The sequence below is a fragment of the Mustela lutreola genome, chromosome 3, assembly GCF_030435805.1.
Source record: "Mustela lutreola isolate mMusLut2 chromosome 3, mMusLut2.pri, whole genome shotgun sequence".
In the NCBI taxonomy this organism is placed as follows: domain Eukaryota; kingdom Metazoa; phylum Chordata; class Mammalia; order Carnivora; family Mustelidae; genus Mustela; species Mustela lutreola.
The window spans coordinates 80,562,051-80,589,954 of NC_081292.1; the positions used below are offsets into that span (position 1 = coordinate 80,562,051).

Here is a 27,904-nt window from a genome sequence, read left to right on the forward strand (position 1 = left end):
TAAAATTTTGTAAAATACTATGCTAGGGAAATTAAAGGAGTGTACACTATATTTGTGAATATACCCAAAAAATGAATGTTTGTGGTCTATTGTATACTAATATAATGTACAAAAATACAGTATTCTTATCCCCAATGTCATGAATTGTACAGCTCTCATTATTTTGACTTATTTTATTTTATTTCTAGTTAGGCATGCAAATTTTATTTATTTTTTAATGAAATAATTATTTTTTCATTTATTTTTTATTTTTTTTTTATTTTTTATAAACATATATTTTTATCCCCAGGGGTACAGGTCTGTGAATCACCAGGTTTACACACTTCACAGCACTCACCAAATCACATACCCTCCCCAATGTCCATAATCCCACCAAAAAATGTATTATGTGTTAACTAACACATAATGTTATGTGTTAACTAAACATAATACATTGTTAGTTTTTGATGTAGTGTTCAATGCTTCATTAGTTGCTTATAACACCCAGTGCTCATCACAACACGTGCCCTCCTTAATACCGAGCACCCAGCTACCCCATCTCCCCATCCACCTCCCCTCTATAACCCTCAGTTTTTTTTCCCGGAGTCTAGAGTCTCTCATGGTTTGTTTCCCTCTCTGATTTCTTCCCTTTCAGATTTCCCTCCCTTCCCCTATGGTCCTCCGTGCTATTGCTTATGTCCCACATATGGGTGAAACCAAATGATAATTGTCTTTCTCTGCTTGACTTATCTCACTTAACATAATCCCCTACAATCCTTAAATAAAAGAAAAAAAATTTAGATCTTTGACTTATTAAAGTAAAAAGAGCCACTTTGAACTCAATTCTACAAACACATTTAACTTGAATGGTCAAGATGCTGTTATTCAACCATGTTTAATTTTTTAGCAGATATAATCTATATAATAAAATACTTATTATAGGATCAACTAAAATGATGCCATAATCTTCTTTTAAAGTTTTTTTTTGGGGGGGGGGCTGTGCTTGGGTGGCTCAGTCAGTTAAGTGTCTGACTCTTAGTTTCAGCTCAGATCTTGATCTCAGGGTTATGAGATTGAGCCCCAGGTGGGGCTCCATGCTCAGTCGGGAGTCTGCTTGAGATTCTCTCCCTTTCTCCTCTTCTTTTACCCCTCCCCTTTGCTTGTGCATGTGCTTTCTCACTCTCTCTCTAAAATAAATAAATCTTTTAAAAAAGAATAAAGTTTTTTTAAAAGTAGGAGTTACTTTAAATATATTCTCCTCAAATATAATATTATTTTGATAAGGCAAACATTTATGAACTCTGAATTTTGTTTTTGTATTTCTTTAATATTAAAATAAGATCCCCTATATTTTATTTTTCTTAATATTTTGCTTTATACTGCTATTTGACAAAACATAAAATCCCATATATTTTCATTTTATATACTTACAAGAAGGTATTTTGAAGTATTAATAAAATAAAATAACAGTCTCACTTTAAATTTCCCATCAAGCAGCAAATCTTGTTCTCTATTTAAATTCTTTTTTAATTTCTTTTGGTATCCTGATCCTAAAATCTGCATAATGACCATCTCTTGCTGTCTTTAATTTTCTAACTTTATCTTATTATATCCAACTTCTTTTGGTTAGATCCCCATGACCTGTTATCATGTAATTCCTGAAAAGACCAATGAACTATTCATATATTGCATGGCTAAGCTGTTGCTATATATTAACTGAAATTTTTAGTCAACCTATAGGCAATTAAAAGAAGTATGGTGGTATATGCTTTATTTGGCTGAGATACATCATTTGGTTTTGGTTACACATTGGAGGAAATTTATATTTTAGTTACAGCATATTCCAAATTTTGGTGTATTATTTTGTGTTTTAATGAATAGTTCTTTCTTTAAAATTTCTGGTTCATGTGAGTTTTGAATTATTTTTACAACTGTAGGATTCTTCTGCATTCTTGGAGAGTAGTTTGGACTGATTGGTTCATAACATCATGGTCATTTGGTCAGTCTTTTATGGGCACCAACTAGGATTTTTTGACTTACCTATTACTTTTAACTTACCTCCTGTCTCTTTTACGGCTGTGTTGCAAAAGCACAGCTTCAGTGGTGAAGGGAGCTATAAGCAAAAGCTCATATAGATCGGTTAACACTTGCTCCAGGGAAGTAGGCCAGTACATTATCCATACATTCATTGAGGAGCTTTCTGATGCATCCTCTGGGGAAAGATAGTTTTCTAAGTTCATGTTTGCACTGATATCATTTTTATATGCTTACATCTGGGTGGAGTTGAATTTCAATGAATATTTACTAAGCATGTTACTAAGACATGGGCCTTATGTTATATACAGGAGATATAAAATTAAACAAGATGTTTCCACGTTACTGGGTGAGACGACTACAATTCAGAGGGTTAAGTTTTATAAATAAGGTAAATGCCAAACACTATGCTGGCATAGAAGAAATGCACTCTGACAATGTTTCTGGAATGACATCCCAAAGGAGAGTGTGTTCACCAGCACAGAAGGGCAGCAGAAGGTTTGTAGGGAGTCTTCTTAGTGCCATTTGCCTATTACCGTACAACTCAGCACAAGTTTTTATTATTATTATTATTGTTGTTGTTGTTGTTATTATTATTGCAATGTGGCTTTTAATGTCTTGACTATATTATGCAAAAACTGTTGTGGATGTTATACAATTAATCTATCATTCATAAAACTTAATCTCAGTTAAGTGAGGAAAAAAAGCATCTATTAGCTCTGACCTTATGGGGGAAAAATTCCCCCCTCTTATAAACCTGGTATTATCAAATAACCTTGCCAGTGGAATCAGTGTCCCATGATAACAAACCAACCATTGATAAATAGCAACAACTTAGATGCTGAATTTATGACATGAGTAATAGTAGAAGTTTAAAATTACAGGTTTACTATTGGGCACACTCTAGCTTGACATAGCTCTGTAAACATGAACATGGTCACAAGTTTCCAAGACATAGCTGAGAGAGCTGACTTGTGAATTTAAGACACTGTCCCCAAAGAATGAACAATATCTCTGTAGTTCCTATGCTAAAGTAAATTCGCCATTCATAATAACCTTTAGGCTCTCTCAGGAATCATGAGACCCATTTCAAACAAACACAGGACTTTAACTTTCCCATAGTGTCCTATCTCCTGATTTCCTAAAAGTGTAGTCAAGTAGCTATCACAGGTTGTTGGGGTATTCATAGCTTGGAGTAGGGGGTGGAGTGTTTCAGGAAAGGAAGTAACAACTTCTCAAATTAAAAAAACAAAAATCCAGAGAAAATATAACATTGTATCAAACGTGGCATCATGTCTGGAGTAAAAATTACTGCATGTTTGCCTAAATTCTTACCAGCAATTATTTAGACATTTGGGAAAATCTGTTTATTTTGTGAAAAATATAGTGGAGAAATATTGGAAGGCCAATTTTCTAATACACAATATTAAGTTTATGTTTTCTTCTTCTTCTTTTTTTTAAATGAAGTACTTAGACTTCACTGGGTAGTATTTTAGATCACTAAAAGGGAGCTTATCTGTTAAAACATAGGCACAAAGAATCCACTTTGTGTACCTCTTCTCTGACCTCACTCTCTCACATATTGCTGTGGCACTCATTTTAAATGTAATTGTATATTCTCTCTTGTCAGTTATTGTGGATTTTTCCTATGTTCCCTGGTGGAAGCATTCTCCTTTTGGGGACCAGAGATCATTAGAGCCACAGAGCCTAGATTTGCAGTGAGGGATGTATAAATCCTTCAAGTTGGCCACTCTGGGAGTCATAGCAAACCAAGCCATTCTACTTCTTATTTCTTGTACCCATATATCAAACTAGCAAAGTCATAGAATTATGCTATAATCATGAAAATGGGATATTGCCAGTGGACAGGCTTACCCTGGTCTGGTGGTCCCTCATGGCTCTAAACCCAGTGGGTGATGTGCCCAGGCCCAGTGGTTGAAGGCAGTCTGTACAGAGGATACTCCTTGAATTCCTGGCTCTGCGATCATTAGGGCTTGTGTTTCTGGTGCCAAGGAACTGAAGCATCATAGAAATCGTTCTTGGAAGGCTGCCATCTTCAGGGCACAGCATAGACAGGTGACTAAAACATTACTCCTGTCTTCCTGTGACCATTCCTTGAAATCTGGGAGAGACAGCTATTCACCTAATACACAGAAACAAACACAGAGTTGATCAAAATGAGGAAACAGAAGAATATGTTCCAAACAAAAGAAGAAGATAAAATCCCAGAAAAAATTAATCAAAGATAAGTAATTTGATTGATAAAGAATTCAGGGTAATGTTCATTAAGATGCTCAACAATCTCAGGAGAAGAATAGATGAATACAGAGAGAACTTCAACAAAGAAATAAAAACTAGAAGAAAGTACCAAACAGAAGCCACAGAGTGAATAATACAATAATTGAGCTGAAAAATACACTAGAGGAGTTCAACAGCAAACTAGATAAAGCAGAAGGAAGGATCAGTGACCTGGAAGACAGGGCAGTAGAACTCACCAAACAAAGCATCAAAAAGAAAAAAGAATTTTAAAAAGTGAAAATAACTTAAAGGACCTATGGGACAAGATCAACTAGAACAACATTCACACTATAAAGGCCTCAATAGGGACAGAAAACATATTAGAAGAAATAGCCGAAAACATCCCTAACCTGAGGAAGGAAACAAATAGCCAGATCTAAGAAATTCAGAGAATTTCATATAAGATGAATCCACCCCAAGATACATCATAATTAAAATGTCAAAAGTTAAAGATAATGACAGAATCTTAAAAGCAGTAAGAGAAAAACAACGTGGTATGTACAAGAAAACCCCCATAAGACAATGAGAAGATTTTTCAGCAGAAACTTTGAAGTCCAAAAAGGAGTATCGTGATATGTTCAAAATGCTGAAAGTGAAAACTTCTAACCAAAGATATTATACATGCTAAGGTTATTATTCAAAACTGAAAGAGAGATAAAGTGATTTTCATATCATTGAAAAGTAAAGTAGTTCATCACCACTAAACTTACTATACAAGAAATATTAAAGGGACTTCTTTAAGCTGAAAGAAAGAGTACTGATTAGTAACAAGAAAATGCATGGAAGTAAAAGCTCACTAGTAAAGGTAAATATATAATAAAGTTAGTAATCACTTATAAAGCTAGCATGAAGGTTAAAAGACAAGAATGGTAAAAAAAAAAAAAATACTATAATTGTAAAAATTAGTTAAGAAATAGGCAAAATAGTGCACCTGGATGACTCATTTGAACCCACATTGGGTTTCATGCTCTGCAAGGAGTCTGCCTCAGATTCTCTCCCTCTCCCTCTGCTCCTACTCCCCCACACTCATTCTCTCTAAAATAAATAAATAAATCTTTTTAAAAAAGAAATAGACAAAATAAAAAGATGTGTAATGTGCCATCAAAAACATAGAAAGTGGGAGTGAGGAATGGAAATTCAGTTTAGTTCAGTCTACGGCCATACCACCCTGAACGCGCCCGATCTCGTCTGATCTCGGAAGCTAAGCAGGGTCGGGCCTGGTTAGTACTTGGATGGGAAATTCAGTTTAGTTCAAACTTAACTTGCTATCAACTTAAAATAGACTAGTTTATATACATTGCCATATGTAAGCATCATGATAACCACAAAGCAAAAACCTATAGTAGCTACACAAAAAATAGTGAAAGTGCAATCTAAAAATAACTCTAAAGAAAGGCATCAAATCACAATGGAAGAAGGTAAGAAAAGAAAAAAGAAACAGAGAGCAATTACAAAAGCAGCCAAAAACACTGAACAAAACGGCAATAAGTACATACCTATTCATAATTACTTTAAATATAAGTGAAATAAATACTCCAATCAAAAGACACAGAGTGGATGAATGGATTAAAAAAACAAGGCCTATCTATATATGCTGCCTACAGCAGACTTGCCTCAAATGTAAGAAAACACACAGACTGAAAGTGAAGTGATGGGAAAAGGTGTTTTATGGAGATGGAAACAAATGAACAAAAAGCTGGGGTAGCTATACTTATTTCAGACTAAATAGACTTAAAAGCAAAGACTGTAATGAAAGATAAGCAGGGCATTACATAATGACAAAAGGGTCAATGCAGCAAAAAAATATAGCATCTACAAATATTTATGCATCATACATAGGAGCACCAAATTATGCAAAGCAGGTATTAATAAACCTAAAGGCAGAAATAAATGGTAATACAGTAATAGTAGGGGACACTAACACCTACTTACATCAATAGATAAATTACCTGACAGAATATTGGGAAGAAAACACTGACACATTAGACCAGATGGATCTAACAGAACGTTCTATCCAAAAGCAGCAGAAAACACATTCTTCTCAAGTGCACATGGCACATTCTCCAGGACAGATCATATCTTAGCTCACAAAACAAGCCCAAATAAACTTGGGAATATTGAAATAATAACAAGCATCTTTTTCTAACAACAGTGGTGTGAAACTGGAAATCGATCGTGGAAAACAAACTGGGAAAATCACAAACATGTGGAGATTAAGGAACATCTGACTGAACAACCAATGGGTCAATGAAGAAGTCAAAGGAGGAAAAAAATAATACCTGAGACAAGTGAAAATAAAAATGCAATATACCAAAATCTATGGGATGAAGCAAAAGCATTTTTTTTTTTAGCCTTTGGTATGGCAAAAGCAGTTTTAAAATAAAAATTCATTGCAATTCAGTCCTATGTCAAAAGACAAGAAATATCTCAAATAAATAATCTAGCTTTATACCCAAATCTCAAATAAACAATTTAACTTTACAACAAAAGGGACAAGAAAAAAGGAAACAAATGAAGCTCAAAGTTAATGAAAAGAAGGTAGAAAATAATAAAGGTCAGAGCAGAAAAAAATGGAATGGACACCAAAAAGACAATAGAAAAAAGAAAAGAAAACAAAACAAAACAAAAAACAGTGGGCCTGAGAGCTGGTTCTTTAAAAAGATTTTTTAAAAAATTGATAAACTCTTAGCTAGACTCACTAAGAAAAAAAAAAGAGAGGGCTCAAATAAATAATATCAAAAATGAAAGAGGAAAAGTTACAACTGATACCAAAGAAATGCAAAGGATCATAATAGACTACTGCGAACAATTATATGCCAATAAATGACAACCTAGAAGAAATCAATAATTCTTAGAAATAAAATCTTCTGAGACTAAATCATGAGTAAATAGAAAATTTGAGTAGATCAATTAGTAAGGATCTTGAAGCAGTAATCAAAAACCTTCCAATGAACAGAAGTCCAGTGCCAGATGGCTGCACTGGTGAATTCTACCAAATATTCAAAGAATATTCAATAGTTATTCTTCCCAAATTATTCACAACATTGAAGAGTAGGGAATATTTCCAAACTCATTTTACAAGGTCAGAATTGCCTGGCTACAAAGAAGCAGACAAGGACAACACACACACAAAGGAAATTAGTCTAGAACCTCTGATGAATGCAGATTCAAAAATCCTCAACAAATATATTAGCAAACAAAAAATTATACATTGTGATCAAATGGGTTATATTTCAGGGATTCAAGGATGCCACATATAAATGAATGTGAAGGATAAAAAAATCTTATGATCATCTCAATTGATGCAGACAAGACATTTGAAAAAAACACATATTTATGCTAAAAATGCTCAACAAAGTAGGTGTAGAAGGAATGTACTTCAACATAATAAAGGCCATATATAAGTACACCACTAACACTATACTCAATGATGAAAAACTGAGAGCATTTCCTTTAATATCAGGAACAGGGCAAGTTGTCCACTCTCACGACTTTTATTCAACGTAATACTGGAAATCTTACCCACAGAAATCAAACAGGAAAAATAAATAAAAAAACATTTAAATTGGTAAGGAAGAAATTAAACTGTCACTATTTTCAGATGATGTGACTCTACCCATAGAAAATCTTTCTAAAACCTTCATCAAAAAAACTTAGAACTAATAAATGAATTCAGTAAAGTTGCAGGTTACAAAATCAATTTATAAAAGTCTGTTGTGCTTTTATATACCAATAACAAACTATCAGAAAGAGAAATCCTAAAAAAATGTCCTTACTTACAATTGCATTAAAAAAAATACCTAGGAATAAACTTAACCAAGGAGATGAGACACCTGTACTCTAAAACAACAAGACGCAAGTAAATGGAAAGCTATTCCATGCCGTGGATTAGAAGAATTAATATTGTTAAAATGTCTGTATTACCCAAAGCACTTTAGAGATTCAATACAATCCCCATAAAAATTCCAAAGACATTTTTCACAAAAATAGAAAAAATCCTAAAATTTGTATGAAACCATGAAAGATCCTGAATAGCCGAAACAAATTTGATAAAGAAGAAAAAAGCGAGAAGTCTCTCACTTTCTGATTTCAAACTGTGTTAAAAGCTATAGTAATCAAAACGGTATGGTATTGGCATAAAAACAGAAACACTGACCAATGGAACAGAATGGAGAGCCTAGAAATAAACCCACACATATATGGTGAGTTGATGTATGACAAAGGAGGCAATAATACACAATGGAGAAAGGACAGTCTCTTCAATAAATGGTGCTGGGTAAACTGGACAGCCACATGCAAAAGAATGAAAATGGACCACTGTCTTATATGATAGATATTAACTCAGAAATGGTTTAAAGACTTGGATATAGGACAAAAACTCACAGAACTCGTAGAAGAAAACATAAGCAGTGAACTCCTTTGCATTGTTCTTGGTGATATTTTTTGGACTCTGACTCCAAAGGCAATGGCAACAAAAGCAAAATAAACAAATAGCACTAAATTAAGCTAAAAAGCTTCTGTGCAGTAAAGAAAATCATCAAGAAAACATAAAGCCAACCTACTCAGTGAGAGAAGATATTTGCAAATCATTTATCTGCTAAGAGGTTAATATCCAATATATATAAAGAACACATACAGCTTAATAATAACAATAACAACAATGAAACACAAACAATCCAATTAAAAAATGGGCAGAAATCTGAATAGATATGCTTCCAAAGATATACAGTTGGCCAACAGACATATGAAAAGATGTTCAACGTCACTAATCATCAGGGAAATAAAATCAAAACCACAATGAAATATCATGTCACACCAGTCAGGATGGCTATTATCAAAAAGATAAGAAATAACAAGTGTTAGTGAGGATGTGAAGAAAAGGGAACACTTGTGCAATGTTGGTGGGAATGTAAATTGGTGCATCCCCTATGGAAAACAGAAAGGAGATTCTGCAAAAAACTAAAAGTAGAACTGTATGATCTAAGAATTCCACTTCTGGGTACTTATTTGAAGAAAAGAAAAACACTAATTTGAAAAAATACATGCATTACATTCTTTGCAACACTATTCACAATACCAAGATATGGAAACAACCAAAGTATTTATCAATGAATGAATGGTTAAAAATGATGACTCACACACACACACACACACACAAATACTGCTCAGCCATAAAAAGAATGAAATCTTGTATTTGTAACAACATGGATAGACCTTAAGAGTATTATGCTAAGGGAAGTAAATCAGATGGAGAAAAACAAATGCCATATGATTTCATCTTGGCAGGGTATCACCTTCAAAGGCAGCATCTTCGCTATGCCTTCCCGAAGCCATTGTATCACTCCATCAGGCCAGCAATTTCTGCGATGTGTGGTAAGTGATAAGAGTGTATCCAATTATTTTGTTCCCATAGTCATCTTCCTTGGTCCCTTGGTCCAATGAAATGTATGAGAATTTTTTGTTAGTAGAACAAATGTTCTGTAAGCCCTCAGATAGTACTACTATCTGAGGCTCTGAAGGCAAGAAAAGCAAATCCATATCCAGAATATGTGTCATTTCCAGTCAAGTTGAATTGTTGTCCCTTCCAGAATAAAAAGGGCCCAGTTGGTGTCCTCAGGGATGGTGTTATATTGGGTGCATGCCATTTATTTCTTTTGCTGATAGATTGGAGTGAGAGTAGTTAAATTAGTCTTAGTGGGAATCCACATTTTGGGATCTGTTCAATGCCTCATTCCCTTCCCTTAAGTCTACTCCATTAATGACTCCACTGCAGCAGCATATGACAGCTGAAGACAGACTGGCTGACTTCTGACCAGGCCATTCTGTCTGGATGGTGGTTTAATGTTTATTCCTTCATATGTTCTCTGTGGTGGATGTGATAATGCAAGACAATGGCCTTCACATTTCATCCTAACTTTTATAACTCCAACCACATTCCTCTTCTTCAGACCTTCTCTTTGCTGATCTTCCAGCTAAACCATTCCTCTCTGAAACTGTTCACTTTTGCTATGGGTACATCTATTTTCTGACCTTGGCAACTTTTCTCTTCATGCAAAGTGGTGACCAGGCATTCTTAAGTGGTGACCAGCAGCCTATTTCCAGATTGCACTCAGATGCTGAGCCAACATGCTTATAAATCAAGTTCATTCTTTTTCTTCCTTTGTATTTGATATTTGGGTTCATCTGTGGCAGCTGGGGGTGAGGCAGTGCCACCATAGTAGTGAAATGTCATGGAAATCTATTCATTCGTCTTGCCTGTTTCCTCTAAACTTGCTTCAGGCTAATATTGGACCTTTCATCTTATGATGGACTACTTCTAGGCATGCTTGAATAATAACTTGGTAGATCTAACAGAAACCAGTTCATGATAGCCAGCTCTGATCTCAAGGTCAGAGAATCTATTTCTGCTAGAGCTGTTTTTCGAGTAATTTATAACTCTTTGCTGCAAGGTCATGGCCTAGCCCCAGAAGCTTATAGATCTGTGTTGTGATTCTTCCATTAGATATTGCCATAAACTCCAGAAGTATCTTTTTCTTTTGCCACAGGTACCTCTAAACATACCATAGGGTCTATTGGGTTTTATGTCCAACCAGCAAGGCTATCTCAGTGTAGCCTGCATCAGCTCGCCAGCTCTTTCAAAGCTTTCCACCTACCTTGTCACTCAATGCATGGGTCCGAATAATATTCCCAAGTGTGGAATATGCTGTCCCCCAAATCTAAAAAGGCTAATCTGGCATTATGCTTCTATTTCAATGTACAAAGTGTAACATGCAATAATTTGTCCTTTATTATAAATGCAGACATTCAGAATGCTCCAGTCCACTGAGCCCCCTAAAACTTCACTGGTATGTTGTGCCTCTGAATTTTACACCCTTTGGAAGACAGATGTCTTGTCAAAACTTCCAGGATATTTGCTGCTTTTGATTATCTGTTCTGGTTAATATGATGTCATCAACATAATTTACCAATGTGATATTTTGTGGGATGTCTGGATTACTCAGGCTGCATTATGATCAAGGACAGCAGAATGTGCAGTCTTCAGCAAGGATTTAGATCTATGCTCTTTTCCTTGTCATTGGAACGCTGGCTTGTCTTGGTTCTACTCTCTGATAGAGATGGGAAAGAACACATTTCCCATGTCAGTGACTGAGTACATATTTGAGTCTTAATCTGCTAAAGCAAAGATCCCACAATTTAGTCTAGCTTCTGTGGTTAGAACTATTATTTGAGTTCATGGTAGTCTACCATTAACCACCAGAATCATTAACCTTATTAGGGTCTGCAATTGTAAATTTAATGGAAAAATTAGAGGAACCACTGACCATACATCCTCTAAGTTTAAGGATGGCACTAATCTTTAATATTCCTTCTAGAATATAAGATTTTGGATTTGCTATTTTGGAAAGGGAAAGGAAGAAGTTTTGAGGATTCCATTTATGGTTATCACTTTATTAGCCAAGGAACTAATATATATTTTTTGCATTTCTCTGGAGTTGAAAGAGCCTGGACCTCTCTTCATTTGTGTATCTGTTCTTTTGTAAGTGCCTGCCCACATCTTTTGTCCACTTTTATTTTTTTTTTTTAAGATTTTATTTATTTATTTGACAGACAGAGATCACAAGCAGGCAGAGAGAGAGAGGAAGGGAAGCAGGCTCCCTGCTGAGCAGAGAGTCCGATGCAGGGCTTGATCCCAGGACCCTGGGACCATGACCTGAGCCGAAGGCAGAGGCTTTAACCCACTGAGCCACCCAGGTGCCCTTTTGTCCACTTTTAAATTGATTGTTAGTTTTTTATTTATTTGCAAGAATTCTTTATATATTCTGTATGTACTTTTTAAAAATAAAGGTGAACTGCAAATACCTTTTCCCAATCTGTGGCTTACTTTTTCTACTGACTTGTTTGTTTTTTAGATCTATAATTCTTCCAGAATTGTTTGCTGTATATACTATAAGGTAGAAATCAAAACATTTTTTTTTTTTTAGATAGAAATCCAGTTGGCTCAGTGCCATTCATTGACGAAACAACGCTTTTCTCAATGACACCATTGTCAAAAATTGACCATTTATATGTGAGCCTGTTTCTGGACCCAGTCGATGGAACATTTATTCTGTTTCATTGGTCTGTTTGTTTATGCTTGTACCACAGCACCCTATGTCATGTGCTATAGGCTTATATAAACTTTGACATTCAAAACTGTAAGTCTTTCAACTTTGTTGTTTTCTTCAAGATGATTTATGCTGTTCTTAGCTTTTTTTAATTTTCACACAAATTTTAGAACTAAGTTGTTAATTTCTAAAAAAATTGTTCTTGGAATTTTCTTTGAGATGGCCTTGAATCTAACATAAATTTGGGGAGAATTGAAATCTTGCATAGTGACTCTTTTATTCCATGTGCATCTTGTATTTCTCTATTTAGTTCTTTAATTTTCTTTAAATGTTTTGTATAAGTTTTATGCATCTTTTGTTAGGTTTATTCCTAAGCATTTCATATTTCTGTACATTATAAATTTTTTTCCTAATTTTTATTGATTTGTTTATAGAAGGTCAAATAATTTTTAATGACCTTATATTTTATTCCTTCTTTTAATATTTTATGTGTAGAATCTTTTGGATTTTCCTTAAATAAAATTGTGTCTCTGAAAATAATAGTAGTTTAAATTTTTTTTTCTTTTTCAATAATTATATCTTTGTTTTTTTCTGCCAGTCATTTTAATTCAAATGCATACTTCTTGGTTCTTTTCCCCAAGTCTCTGGTATTCTTCCTAATTAAAAGAAATCTATATGAATACCCACTGTGAATATTCCACAGAAATGGAACATATAAATAATTTCCTTAGGCTCAGAGATTCATAACTTTCATTGCTTTTTCTATTTTATTCTCTTTGGGAGTGTGCTCAGAGTATATCTGTTACTGAATCTTCATTTTTTTAATTTGTTACATGTTTTTTTAAGACTTGCATTGAGAATTTATTACTGTGGAAGATAAACTGTGAAACTGTAGAGCCCGGCGTTTATTGGACAGATTTTGGGGATTCATAGTTCCCTAATTTGTTGTTTTCTTTTTTGAAATCTGAAAGATCAATGAATTTGACTTCTAAACATACGTCCAGCACTGAGCCTATCATTAATGTTATCTAATTATTGTTTTTCTCAATCATTGTTTTGAGTAAAATTTCAGCCATATGTTGTCACCAGAGGGAATATCATTTTCAAATAAGAATCTGAGTTTCTAAATGGAAGGATTTCTCAATTATGTAATCAAAAATTTCTCTAAAGTAAAAGTACAGATCTTTAAATATATTTAATAAAATCAAAACCACAGATATGAAATATGGTGTTGAAAGGTATTTGGTGCATTGATAAAGTTCCCTCGAGGACTCTGGATGTTTAAAGCAACAGTTTGATTGAATAGAACAATAAATGCAGGACTGAGTGTATTTTTTTTCTTTCTTTCTCATCTACTAGAAAAATATAGATAATAGAGCTCATTTATTTCCTTAACATTTCAGAGCTCTGCAGATGGGAAAACACAACCCAGTGGAAATTATTTCTGGCAACCTTGAGAAGATATGTTAGCATTTTGTGGCATTTCTTTCAGTGACATGTAAAGCATGGCTTTCCCTCATTGCAGTGTCACAGTGAAGTGTCACAATAAAGCCAAAATAGTGTGCCCTCAGGGAAAACTAGGGAAAGGGACCATTTTCCATGCACACACAAAGGGTAATATTTATTATAAAGCCTTTCATTTTAGCTCCAAATGCTTCCTGGGCCATGGCTACTTTGCAATGGAGAAATGCACAGAATGTGAGATTTAAAGCAAATGTTGTGTATAAATCTCATGTAATTTACATAAATACAAATAATATATAAAAAATTAAAATGCCTTTATGGACATACAAGCATGTATAAATCTATGCAGTGTGCTAAGGAGAGAGTTTGTGACGTTGCATTGTGGCAGCGTCAGTCTGACAGTGATGGAGTCCAAGGAGCACTAAACTGGGAATCAGAACAATTCTATCTTGACGTATTTCAGCCACTACCAGGACCAATGTCATCTTCTCTGTCTACAACATGTGATACAAAAATTACTACCCATACTCGAGGGGTGAGGAATTTAGTCTTCCAAAAAGCTCAATTATTTTTCTCAGATTACACAGATAATGTTCCTTAAGGAGCTTTATGCACAGTATCAAATAGAATCATTTCTTTTAAGCCAAATTTGTACTTTTGATAAAACCTTACATATCTCCTTCATCCTTGCACAGTTATTATTTGGACCTAAACACTGAACTTGATTTTGACTACCATTAAGTGCCATCTCATTAGGTTCACTCTGCTACTCATTTGGGGGGGGGGTGTCTTAATTACATTTGCAACATGATTCCATTGCTGCAATTCAGTATTATCTCTAGGTCTGATGAGTGTCCTGTTTATCTGCACCTCAATCATTGGGCAAAACCCTGTGATAGGTAGCTTCCTTCCGGTTAGATAGGAGCTGGTTGATTAGGTATTACTCCACTCAGTTGACAAATGCACATGGAAATTAACCAATTTCATTGTTTTAATTTGGCAAATGTAGGAGAGAGCATGAACTTTAGGGTCCAGCAGCCTGGGATTCAAATATCAGCCCTATTGATTACCAGATACCTGATTTTGAGAATGATACTTGCCTTTATAAGTAAATTTGGATAACAATATTAATAAGACAAAGTCTGTAAGGATCTTAAGGATAGTTAATGTTCAGCCTCATTCATCAAGCATCAAAGAAATGACATTTTTCTGACTGATTAGTTCTTTCTAACTAATCACCACCCAGGTCTTATTGAACAGTGTTTCCTGATACTGACAAATCTTTCTTGGTCTCTTTCCCAGAACCAATGGTATAGTTTATATTGGTTTTTATAATCCACCTTTCTTCCCTTCTTTAATACCTGAATGATATTTGCCAGGAGCCTCTCTTCTTAGTTTGAGATAACAGTTTAGTGGTCTTTTATATTTTCTGAGCATCTTCAATGGAAGTTCACTTGATTCTGGAGACTTCCACTAGTTTGGGGGAAGTTCTTAAACTTACCTCACGTACTTAGGAGATGTAGCCTTTTTTATATGCTTCTCTGTCCCTCTTCCTTCCAAGGGCAGTCTCCTTGACAAAGAAGACTAGAGTATGGGTAATTCTGGTTTTATGCCTACTTCTATTATATCATAACCACATGTTGTAGACTTTTCCTTGACAAACCAGTAGATAATAGAATTCCACTTTCAACAGTCTCCACATAAAGGCCTGTTTTTGCTCCATAGTCATGTGGATTTTGCTCCATAGTCATCTTTTTTGCTCCATCTTCTCTACAGGGTCACTTTAAATTTGGACTCATGAGAAAGATTTTATAAAGGGAAATTAGTTTATTTGGGAACTTCACTGTTCTCTTCCTCAGGATAATTTTCAATCAGTCACTTTTTAATCTTTTTTTTTTTTTTTAATTTTTTATTTTTTATAAACATATATTTTTATCCCCAGGGGTACAGGTCTGTGAATCACCAGGTTTACACACTTCATAGCACTCACCAAATCACATACCCTCCCCAATGTCCATAATCCCACCCCCTTCTCCCAAACCCCCTCCCCCCGGCAACCCTCAGTTTGTTTTGTGAGATTAAGCCCTCTTGGACTCTCTCTTTATAGATTTTTTTTTTTTTTTTTTTTTTTTTGCCTAGAAAGAATAACACTCCCATTTTTTTCCCTCTGAAGTTTTTGGTTTTTTTAAATTTAAGATTTTATTTATTTATTTGAGAGAGGAAGAGAGAGAACACAAACATGGGAGTAGGAACAGAGAGAGAGGGAGAAGTGTCTCCCAGCTGACCAGGGAGCCTGATGTGGAACTTGATCCCAGGACCCTGGGATCATGACCCAAGCTGAAGGCAGACACCTAACTGGCTGACCCATGCAGGCACCCTCCCTCTGAAGATTTTTTAATCTAGTTGTTATAAGTTCAAGAATCCATTCATGACTATAATCTTTTTTTATGAATGGGCCACCATCTTTGGACTGACATTCCCAAGAGAACAATTTAAGATTTTTGTCTATTTGATAATATTACTGTGTATTCAGTCTTTTTTTTTTTTTTTTTGTGATGGAGTAAGTAATATCTCAGATACTTGGAATCTAAGATTCTCTATTCTGGAGCTTTGCTTCTAAATCTCTTGCATTCTTCCTCAAAGGGCATTTAATAAATATGTCCCATAGACTCACTGTGGGCTAAATCCTCTGGTCTTCCTGGATCTTGCTAACAGAATGTTTGTTTTAACTTCAGCACATAGAGTGATCTGCATTAATTCTGAGTGAGCTATATGTAGGAAATCTGTTTTGAAAGAGTTGCTCTCAGGAGCATTTCTAAACAAAATCATATGAGGACAGGGGTAAGGATAAGCTGTTGACCATTTTTGTGAAATCCAATCTTATTTCTCCTCCTTTTATTTGTTTGTTCTGTGTGCCAAATGGGTGAGAATCAGAAGGCAGAATGCCAGGTAGCATCTTTTCACCTTCTTTAAAGTGTGTGTGTGTGTGTGTGTGAGATTGGAGATGGGTTGATGGAATGTTCCTAGCTTGCCCCTCCTTTTATGCTTTCCTCTTTCAGGTGAAACTCGGGATGTAGCATCTCAAGTTTGATCCGCAACTGTGACAGAGATAAGCAGTTTGGGTAGCAAACAACTATTTAAAAAACCTTGTGATTTATCCATACTGGACGTGTTTTGTGTGTGTGTGTGTCTGGTGGTATATTTTTCACATTAGCTGTTTCTTAGGATTAGCAAACCAGTGCAAATCTTGTTTCATCCCTCCCTGAGTATTTAATGTAGTGCCAAGCAAAGCACAGATTAACATATGCTTACTCAGGATTAAGGATGATTTAAAAAAAAAAAAAATCTCTTCTGATAGACAGTAAAACAGAATCCACACAGTTCAGTAGATTCAATGGGTGGGCTGTTTCTGTTAGTGCCAACACCTAACCCTAAACCTTTAGTCCCAGGTTCCACGGGCTTTGGGTTATACTTCATGGAAATCAAACAGCAAGTAGTGGTATAGTCTTTCTCCATGTTTTTCCCTCAATCACTACAGTGCTGCATATGATTGCTCCATGGCGAAGAAGAGGAGAGCTGCAGAGCAGGCTTTGGGTGTCCCAGTCAACAAGAGAAAATCCCTGCTAATGAAGCCCCGACACTATAGCCCAAACCTGGACTGCAGAGAATGTGATGACAAGATCGAGACAGAGGAGGAAGACGGCCTCCCAGAAGCCAGCGATCGCACTGCCACAGGTAGCAAGCGGGAAGAGCCCAAACTTTTATCTACTCCTTGACACCAAAGCTTCAGTCTTAACTTATGTAGAACATCTAGTCTTTGTGGCTGTAGAAGCAAATTCCCATTTGAAAGCAAAACTGAACATTTATTCACTCAGCATCCATTAACTGAGAGCCAATTTTTTTGTTTGTTTGTTTATCAGTAACTGCGGGAGTCTAAATATAAAGTAAATATAAGTCATAGAGAGTTCTTGCCCGAGTCCATTTTCAAAAGCACAGAATTGGAGTGTGCCTCTTTTTGAGGAAAATAAAAGATACTAAGCCTTAAAAGAGAACCTTGACTCCCTAATAGGACAGATGTCTATCCTTGAAAGAACCCTTAAAAATAAAAGGACATATTTAAGCTTAAGGTATCTAAGATATGACATATATAAAGAATTTACTTTTTTGTTTTATAAACACACAGAATATTTTTTGTCCCCCCCAAATATAATAAGTATTAACAACACAGGCTAATGCAGGTAACCTGTGACCCTAATCTTTTACCATCTTTAAAATAAATACTTACAGCAATGGACTTAGCAGAAGGGACCCAAAGTTGGAAGCCTAGATCCTTCAGTAGGAAAATGATGTGTTATAGAAAATGTATTACTGTGCCCATTAGTTCTGAAATAAGTGATTTTCAATTACCTTTAGGCACACATTGTATTTCATGAATTCAATTCTTCACTTGCTCACAAAGTGTTCTTTGCATGCTAAGTGATATATAGCTACTATTTTGAAATTTTAGGATATGCTTCTCCGCAGTTCACAGTTACTCCTATTTGGTTCATGGTAGTCACAGTGTCTCCAGGAGTTGGACCATCACCAACCACTTTGTGCTTGAGGCTGAAATTGAAGGACATGCAAATATCTCAAAAATTTATGAAAAAAAATTGAAATCAAAAGTTTGACTGATTAGAAAATGAAATGAGGTGTACATATATTCTATGAAATATGTTTTTTTCTGAATGTGATTTTTAAGGAATCAAAATATACTAAATATGATGTCATTTGAAAAGAAGTATGTATTTTACAAGCCATAGGCAAAGAGCTCTTAGATCATAAGTATCTATTACAGACAGAATTAAAGTGACAGCAATAGGGATTTCTAGAAAAGATGTAAAAGCATACTTTTACAAAGCAAATTCAGGACACAACCATCAGATCTTCAGTAATCCTAGCTGGCAAGTAGTTTGAGATTCTGCAGTGAAAACAAAGTTGTGTACTGATTTGACAGTGTTTAAGCAAATGTCCTGAATTCTCTGTATTTACCTGATGGCTTAAAGCCTCATCGTTCATCTGTAAATTATAATGAGCCTTGACTCATCTTGTTTCCTTGAGCTGGTCCGCTTTTTGTTGATTTATGAAAGCTGTAGGTTGAATCTAGTATTAGGGAGGGTCCTTGAATCGATGTGGTTAGACTCGAGCTATAAAATTCATCTAGTTGACATTAACTCACCAACTGTGTGTTTTTTTTTTAATGGGCATCTTTTACACCAACCCACTCTTGTAAGTGCCATGAGGACAAGGACTATATCTGCCCCCTGATTTCCTGCCTTTTATGTTAGTTGTGTGATCATCATAGATGCCCAGTATCCACCAAGAAAATATTCTGTCAAAATGTACTCAGTGAAACATTCAGTTAGAAGCAATGATGGGTAAATATTTGCAGGTTCACAAATGTTATCTATTTTCATATTTAACACTGGAAGCACTATTAATAATGAATATGCTGAAATTGTAGTGGTAGTGGCCATTATTTTTAATGCTTAATATATTCCAGGCACATAAATTGTATCACTTAATCCACCCAACAATGACATGAGGTATGCATGATTATGGTCCCAATTTTACAGATGAGATCATTGAAGACCAAAGAGATTTAATGCTTAAGGTAATGCAGCTTGTAGGTTTTGAAAAGAAGATAATTAGGAAACAATTGAAGGATAAGCAAAATAATTATTTCCCAGCTAACCGTGTTCCATATTCCAATCCTCCCGTGCTCTGACTACTTTCCGAAAGTAGTGAGGGCGGCATTCTATAATATCCAATCATAAAGTTACGTTTCCAGAAATGACAGGTCACAGATGCTCCTACCCCCAGCTGAAAGAATCTTCAGTTGTTTTCAGACCTCTGAGCAAGTTCCTCCAGAAGGAAAGGGGGGTTTTCACCAGTCATCTCATTTACTCTGGGTCCCCGAGGCCTTTACCTTGCAGGTGTGTGCCCAGTTGTGCCTTCAGCAGGTGGTTCAGATGATGAATAAGGGGGCAATGCTTAGGAAGGCTTTAATTCCTGGGCTTGAATCCATTTAATAGCAAAATAATGTCTCAAGCCCTCAACTGGTGTCTTTCAAAGAACTGCAGGTACGCATTAATGGTGATGAAGAGAATGTGGACAAACCTTACAGATATACCTTCTTCACTGGGGCAAACAGAAGATGAGTTTGCAAAGTACTACCAGGCAGTAGGACAAGCGTGTGCTTTCCCAATGCTGACAAGGAAAAGAAGAATTGCCTGGAAGTGAGATTAGCCATGTGTGTGGTGTCCTTCCTCAGTTTCTAAGCTCACAGTCATGACTCAGGGAAATCTGTCACAACTGTAGGAGCTCTAGGGGCTGAAATGATCATTTTAACACATCTTATCTCTCAACGAAACACAAATAAGAGATAAACCACTATGATTTTAGAATTCTGAAAGAATGATTCATTTTTCTAGGGCTTTAATTCTTAGCAAGATTTACATAGTCGAGACCTGGAAAACTAATATATCCATACAAATAACTTTGATAGTTCCAGAAAGAGAACTAAAATCCAATTAAAATAAAATCCAGTTATATTAAAGGAGTCAAACTCCAAACTTGTGATTTTCAGAGGAATTTTTAAAATTGTTTTGAGGCAGAACATCTGAGAGATAATGTGAGCGTCATTAGCATATGTTCTCTAGGATTACCAGACCCCTTAAAGTAGAGACTTTGGTTTCAAGCAAATAAACAAATGTGAAATTTTTCATATCAGGCAAAAACTTTTTTTTTTTTTTTTTTTACTTCATGTCACAGAAGGTGTCATCCAGCTCTGGCCCCTCCCCCTGCCCCACCCTTTGAAATACTTTCAGGAGGAGAAAGGTGTGTGCTAGGTAAACATCCAACTCTCTGTGTCCCCAGGGAGTGTGCCCAAGGAATTTTCTGACCTACACTGTTATACGGAGATATCCAAGGCGTGGGTACTTGTTAATTTTTGTCTTGTTATTGCTGCTTATTCATTTTTATGTATTTTATTTATAATTTAGAAGTCATTGTTTTTTTTTTTAATCAAAAGTCAGGTGACAATTGTATTTTAGTATCTTCCTGTAAATTCACCCTTGAAAGTAACCAAACTTGGGAAAATAATAGATTATTAGTATTCTGAACAGTTTCTCCTAAGGGTTGCTGTGTTTTATAAGCATAAGTTGAGAAATATGAGCTTCCTGGGCTGTGGGATTATGGGTAGCTTATTGTAGAGGGATGGCCCTGGATCTGGATGTCAGCCCCCACCTCCACCCCCGCCACCTCTGGCTAGCTGTGTGATCTTGAGCAAGCCCCTAGCCCCTTAGAAAATCATTTCCCTTCTGTAAAATTGAGCAGAAAGCCCCTTTCTTGTCATTACTGTAAAGATTAAATGCAATAAAGAACTGAACACCATGCCAGGAGCATAACAGTTTATTGTCCTAGGATGTCACTGGATCGTCCTCATTTAAATGATGAGGAACCAGGACTCAGAGACACAGACCTGCCCCAGGGTCACACAGGCAGGTGGTGCTGAGCCAGCAGTTTGGCCCTAGTCTCTGGACCTCAAACCCATCGTGGTTTTCCCTCCACATTGTGCACTGGGCTTTGAAGTTTCTGAAGGCTGTTGATGAGCAGCTCCGTATCCTGCATGGCATAGGTGGTAAACTGGCCGAGCCTCCTTCACACTGGGCTGTGCCCTCTCTCAGGGATCAGTTTCACTGCTTATTCTAAGCAGAACACAAGCCCTGCCTCATTTATGTAGAGGCTCCCTTGTACCGCCTGTCTGCCGTTGCTGTGCTCTGAATGTGTATCTGCGGAAGGGAGAAGACAGCCGTGATTTACCAAACACCTGTTGTGTGGCACCTGCTTTGCGTGCTCTCGCGTGTAAATTCTGCAACGTGTCTCACCATGTATATGAAGACACAGAGTTCAGAAAGGTCAAGGATGCCTTTGGGGTTTGAGCAGACATGAGCACGCAAGCCCGGAATCAAACCAGTTAGTTGTTTCAATGATAAAGGTACCAAATGAATCACCGAGCCACCCATGAAAATAAAAACACACTAACATAAACACGTAAGCAGCCCATTACAGAGTAAGGAGAAACAAGAACCTCGTCACAGATCTGTCAGATTCAAAAGCTAACTCAACTTTTTTTTTTTTTTTTTTTTTTTTTTTCCTAATGACAGTGAAAGCCAGAGAGGGGTAGGTATATGGAAAGTTGGTTTGCAGATTTGCGGAACATCCCTGGAAACCATCTCGTACGATGCACGTAGGCACCTCCATCGGCAGGACTCCTCTCTTTCTGAAGAATAATTAATAAATATTTTCTTTTAGCATATAACAAACAGTTGAACCAAACAATTATGTAAACTGGAAATGACCCAAAATGCTAGCAGTTGGCAGCAGCACAGGGAAACGCATTGTCCTGCACATGTGCGTTTTTGTCACTCCCGCCTCTCTGGTGATCTGCACTTAATAGGAATATTTTAAACTATGTAGCTAAGCAACAGAGGTAATTGTTGCTTTCTAGAGCTTTTGTTAGCACTCTAACACAGCCCAAATATGCATAATTAGGTATAATGTCTATAAATCATTATTGTACACATGTGGGTAGTTAAGTGGAGTGAGAGAATAGTTCAATGAATTGAGCATATTCACTGAAAATGCTTTTTATTTGTTTTCTGTAGTTCATAATACTTTAAAATTATCATAACCCTTTACACTTTCTCCTAATAGCCAACCGTGTTATTGAGAAAAACTTCATTTGCATTTTAGACTATGTTTAATATATTATTTAAACCTGGAATTCCTCTGATATGAATTCAGAAGGGAAAAGACCATCCTATCAAATGTGATGTGCTTGTTTACCCAGCCTCTTTTCTAGGAAGTAAAATGTTAAATTTTTCAGTTTATGTTGAATAGATCCCAACAAAAGACTGCACCCTATAATCAGCATTATTTAAAGGGGCTAGTGTTGTGACTAAATTCTTCCCTTCATCCAAAAATGCTTTTAGTTACTATGGCAATATTTACTTGATCCTGGCAGTCCAGTGTTGATTTAGGGAGATAATTACCAGAAAGGAAGATGATGGAGATGTATTTTTGAGTGTCCTTGTCAGAGACAATGTTTATAAAAAATTAAATGAGACCAAAAAAGGCACATTGTCTCCTCCACAGAAACCCTCTCCTGCAGCCATCACGCAGGATGGCTGTCCTTTTCTTCCCTCCAAAGATGTTTATTAACACAGAATGCACTTCACTTGGTGTCTTTCACAGTCTTTAAGGGGGCTTATTATTTTGTGTTGCCCGTCCTCCATTCTGCCTTCAGAGACACAGAAATGGACCTTCTCCTCCTTCTCCTCCACCTCCTCCTCCTCCTTCTTCTTTTTGTGCTTCTTCTTCTCCTTCTTCTTTTTTCTGACTGAATATTTAAGGGGACCATTGCTGGATTGTCTGGTGCATTTCACAGCCGCATGTATGCTCCCCTGATCACCATGCATGCTAAGTCAGGGCTGGAACACTAGCAGATCTGCACCCTGAATTGTACCGTTAATTGGGTGCAGGCTTGGGTAGGCTATCATTTATTTATATATATACATATACAAATATATAAGCATATATACATATATAAATATATATATACACACACATACACACATATACACATGTATATATGTGTGTGTGCGTATATATTATATATATAGATATAATACGTGTGTGTGTGTGCACGTATACACACATGCATGCATACGATACATATACATATGACTATACATACACATACTGTCATTGCAGCTGGGCCACTGCCAAGGATGAAGGGGATGACACTGATAACTGGACTGGGACAGATCCAGTGGACTGTTCTGGACAGACTGGCATGTGGAGACCTGCTCTTAGTCCCAAGGCTCTCTGACGGTCAAGACTCCAGTCAGCCGGCTACTGAAAACAATTCGTTGATGTTCTACATACTTGGCCATCTCCATCTCTCATCTCATTGCCTTCTTATGCAAATGCATGCACGTACCAGGCCAGAAAATGTGTCACTATTTTATGTATTTGACCATGCTGGAAAGCCTGGGTGGCTCAGTTGGTTAAGCTTCCAACTTCCTGATTTCATCTCAGGTCATGATCTCAGGGTCCTGAGATCAAGCCCCACGGTGGTCTCTGCACCCAGCACAGAGTCTGCTGGAGATTCTTACCCTCTGCTCTCAATCTCTTCCTCAGTCTCTCTTTTCTCTCTCTCAAATAAATAAACAAATAAATAATTCTTTAAAAAAAAGATATTTGGGGACACCTGGGTGGCTCAGTGGGTTAAGCCTCTGCCTTCAGCTCAGGTCGTGATCTCAGGGTCCTGGGATTAAGTCCCGCATCAGGCTCTCTGCTCGGCAGGGAGCCTGCTTCCTCCTCTCTCTCTCTGCCTGTCTCTCTGCCTACTTGTGATCTCTCTCTGTCAAACAAATAAATAAATAAAATCCTTAAAAATAAATAAATAAATAAAATTGAAAAAAGATATTTGATCATGTTAATTCTCCCATTTACTTGCATTTCCCTTGGCATGGAATTTCTGTGTGACAGTTCTGAAAGTCGACAGGAAACCTTGAAAGCTTCATAACTCTCTTAGTTATCATCTGTATGTGGATGTATTCTGTCTTTTAACTAACATCCCATAAAATCTGAAAGTATGTTTGAGAAACTGTGGAGACAGTGAACATAAACCAAATAAGCTTTGAAAATACGCTGCCATGCTAGCAGAGAAATTTGATGTTTCCTTTATGCATAGTATTATACATATTTGATTTCCTTCTGGTTGGTTAGGATTTGCAAATATAAGAGGTACAGTAACAACAATTTCACATTCAGCATTCTGTTATTGCTAAGTATCTATTTCAGTATCCTGGAAACAATGAGCTGTTAAAATGCTGAAAATTTTACTAGCTCACTTCTTTAAATGCAATTCTCAGAACATTAAGGTCTGTTTTATTTTGTTTCATATTCATTCATATATATTTTTCTCTTCAATGTTTATAAAGTTGAGAGAATCCATATATCACATGTTGTACTTATGATGCATATATATGATATATGTGTATATATATATATAAATATATATATAATATTCAATATGAATTGAATAATATACAATATTCAATATGAATTGAATTCAATATATATATTGAATATATATTCAATATATATTCAATGTATATATTCAATTATATATATTTATTCAATATATATATTCAATTATATATATTTATTCAATATATATATTCAATATATATATTGAATTCAATTCATTTTGAATTCAATAGATATTGAATATTCATATTCAATTCATATATATTCATATTCAATTCATATATATATATTGAATTCAATATATATAAATAAATCTGTCTCTCATCTACTTATTGGTGCAATTTTCTTAAAATATTTTTTGCTGTTGTTTTTTAAGTATTGGTTTTCTTTTTCCATAGAAGAAATTGTGATAAAACCTATGGATGAAAACCTTCATTCGACTGCACAAGAAAACTCCAATGGTAAGGAAGACAGATATGGCTGCTATCAAGAGCTTGTGGTCAAATCTTTAATGCACTTGGGGAAATTTGAAAAAAATGTGTCTGTTCAGACCATAAGTGAGAATTTAAATGACAGTGGCATCCAGTCTCTAAAAGCAGAGAGTGATGAAGCTGATGAGTGCTTTATGATTCATTCTGATGATGGAAAAGAAAAGATCGATGATTCCCAGCTTCGGTTCTGCTCCTCGGATGACAGTGAAAGTAACTCTGAAAGTGCAGAGAATGGTTGGGACAGTGGCTCCAACTTCTCCGAAGAAACCAAACCACACAGGGTCCCAAAGTATATTCTAGTGGATAACAGAAAAGACCTATTGGAAGTTCCTGAAATTAAAACTGAAGGTGACAAGTTTATCTCTTGTGAAAGTATGTGTGATTCTGAAACTGAAAGGAGAGACCCACAGAATGCTCCTATGGAACCGCTGGACAGCAAAGCCCAGCCCTCATTCACTGGGATGGAGGAAGATGATAACGAGTGTCTGGCAGCCATGACAGAAGAGTCTGTTGACCTGGAGAAGGCGAAGGGGAACTTGAGTTTGCTGGAGCAGGCGATTGCTCTCCAAGCTGAGCGAGGTTGTGTTTTCCATAACACCTACAAAGAGTTGGACAGGTTTCTACTGGAACACCTTGCTGGGGAAAGGAGACAAACCAAAGTTATTGACATGGGTGGAAGACAAATCTTTAACAATAAACGTAAGACACATTTTTTTTTGCATTTATTTTAGGAATAAAATTGCTTTGAGGGTTGGAAGAAAAATTAATAAGATTTGATTATCACTTCTAGATAGCTTTTGACAACTTGATGCAATTTAAAAGCCAATTCATATTGTAAAATAACAATATCTTTTTTTTTTTTCCCCTCTGTCTACTCTCTAGCTTGTTCTCAGATCGAGCTTGGTCAGTTTTGCAATGTTTTTACACATGAAAAAAAGAATCATTGCCTCTTTTTTCTTAATTTGACAGCTTTTTAAAAAATATATAATATTTGTACAGTACTATATTGGACATGTTAGAGGGACATTAGTACTTTTTGGATTTTAAATCATTTTATTAATCAAATCAATTCCAGAAATTTAATTTTTCTTTTCCACTTTTTTTGGGGGATCATCTGACTCCTTTGGAGGAGCTTCAAAATAATGTTGAGCTACTGGCAAATTGGACAGGATGCTCTGATCTTTCTTAGGATAAAACTGAATGCTAATGCCTTTAGAAGCCTTGTGCTTTTACCAGGTCTCTAACTCAGGGCTACAAATATCTGGTCCAAACATAAATGAGAAGAATAAATGTGCTTGGAGGAGGCCTTAAAACTGTTCCTCAACTTTAGTGAAATTATGTCCTATCTCCTATAATGCTACTCCTCCCCTCACCCTGAGTCTTACACCAGATGGGCCTGGTGATAATTCCCAAATGGTGGTTCTCAAGTGTCTAGAAGGCTTGTTTAAGATGAGTATTTCCAGGATCCTATCAGACTTACTGCTCCAGAACTTGCCTTTTTTTAAAGCACACTTTTTCAGATGATTCTTGGGTGCCTTGAAGTCCAAGAACCACAGAATTAGAATAACTTAGAGAAAATTAAGGTCATGTCCCCAAGAAGCTTACAAGAATAATATGTTAGTTATGGTTTGGAAGATCTGCTTTCTGAGATTTATGCAGAAATGAACTGTATATTTTGTCATTTGGGGTCTATTGTAGTACTCACCTGCAATCTTGTCAATTATTATCTTGCAACTCAGAGCTGAGAAAACAAAACAAAGAATAAAATAATGTCATGTAGTGAGGAGCAAGATAATAATACTATGCAAACACACTTGCCAGGATTAGGATCAAGATAGAATATCAATGCAGTGTATGATTTGGGACGGGACCCACTGTGAGCTTTGTATACTCCACTAATATGCAACGTGCTGAACTTGCATATTTGTTATTTTTTTTAATGGGCTACAAAACCAAAAAAAAAAAAAAATAGATAAAGTTGACCTCAAATCCTACAAAGTCGTAATTTGTCATCTACTATATTTCACATTCATTCTAAGATACACAGTTTTCCCATTTTAACATCTCTGAAATCAAAAGGTTATGCCATAATTTAATTTTCAGTAGTTTTTTTCTTGCTTGCTAACACACAAAATGCGGCACTATGTTGCAACTGATGATATCTTCTAGCTCCATGAAATTCAGTGTTTGGAGAAACTTCAATTCTTTGTGCCATAGCTTAAAATATTTGACAATCCTTTGGTCATTTTTTTTTTTACTTTTTTATTTTTTTATTATTTTTTTTCCAGTGGCTGCATTTATTTTTTTTTATAATTAAATTTATTTATTTTCAGCATAACAGTATTCTGAAATCCTTTGGTCATTTTTATAGAACTTAAAACTTTTTGTTTTCAAAAACCAGCAAGGCAATAGAATCTGTGTTTGTAAACATGG

The 27,904-nt window shown here is 35.8% G+C and overlaps 1 protein-coding gene across 3 annotated transcripts in view; it reads left to right on the forward strand.

Annotated features, from left to right (window-relative positions):
- Positions 1–27,904, forward strand: part of ST18 (ST18 C2H2C-type zinc finger transcription factor) — a 104,956-nt gene that overhangs the window by 21,041 nt on the left and 56,011 nt on the right. For 2 of the 3 annotated variants that reach the window (XM_059166466.1, XM_059166467.1), the window contains exons 4-6: positions 9,598–9,684; positions 17,419–17,615; positions 25,379–26,170. In XM_059166466.1, the coding sequence (XP_059022449.1) occupies positions 9,598–9,684; positions 17,419–17,615; positions 25,379–26,170 (1,076 nt within the window). The remainder of the gene's footprint in view (positions 1–9,597; positions 9,685–17,418; positions 17,616–25,378; positions 26,171–27,904) is intronic. The other variant, XM_059166468.1, reaches the window with a different exon arrangement.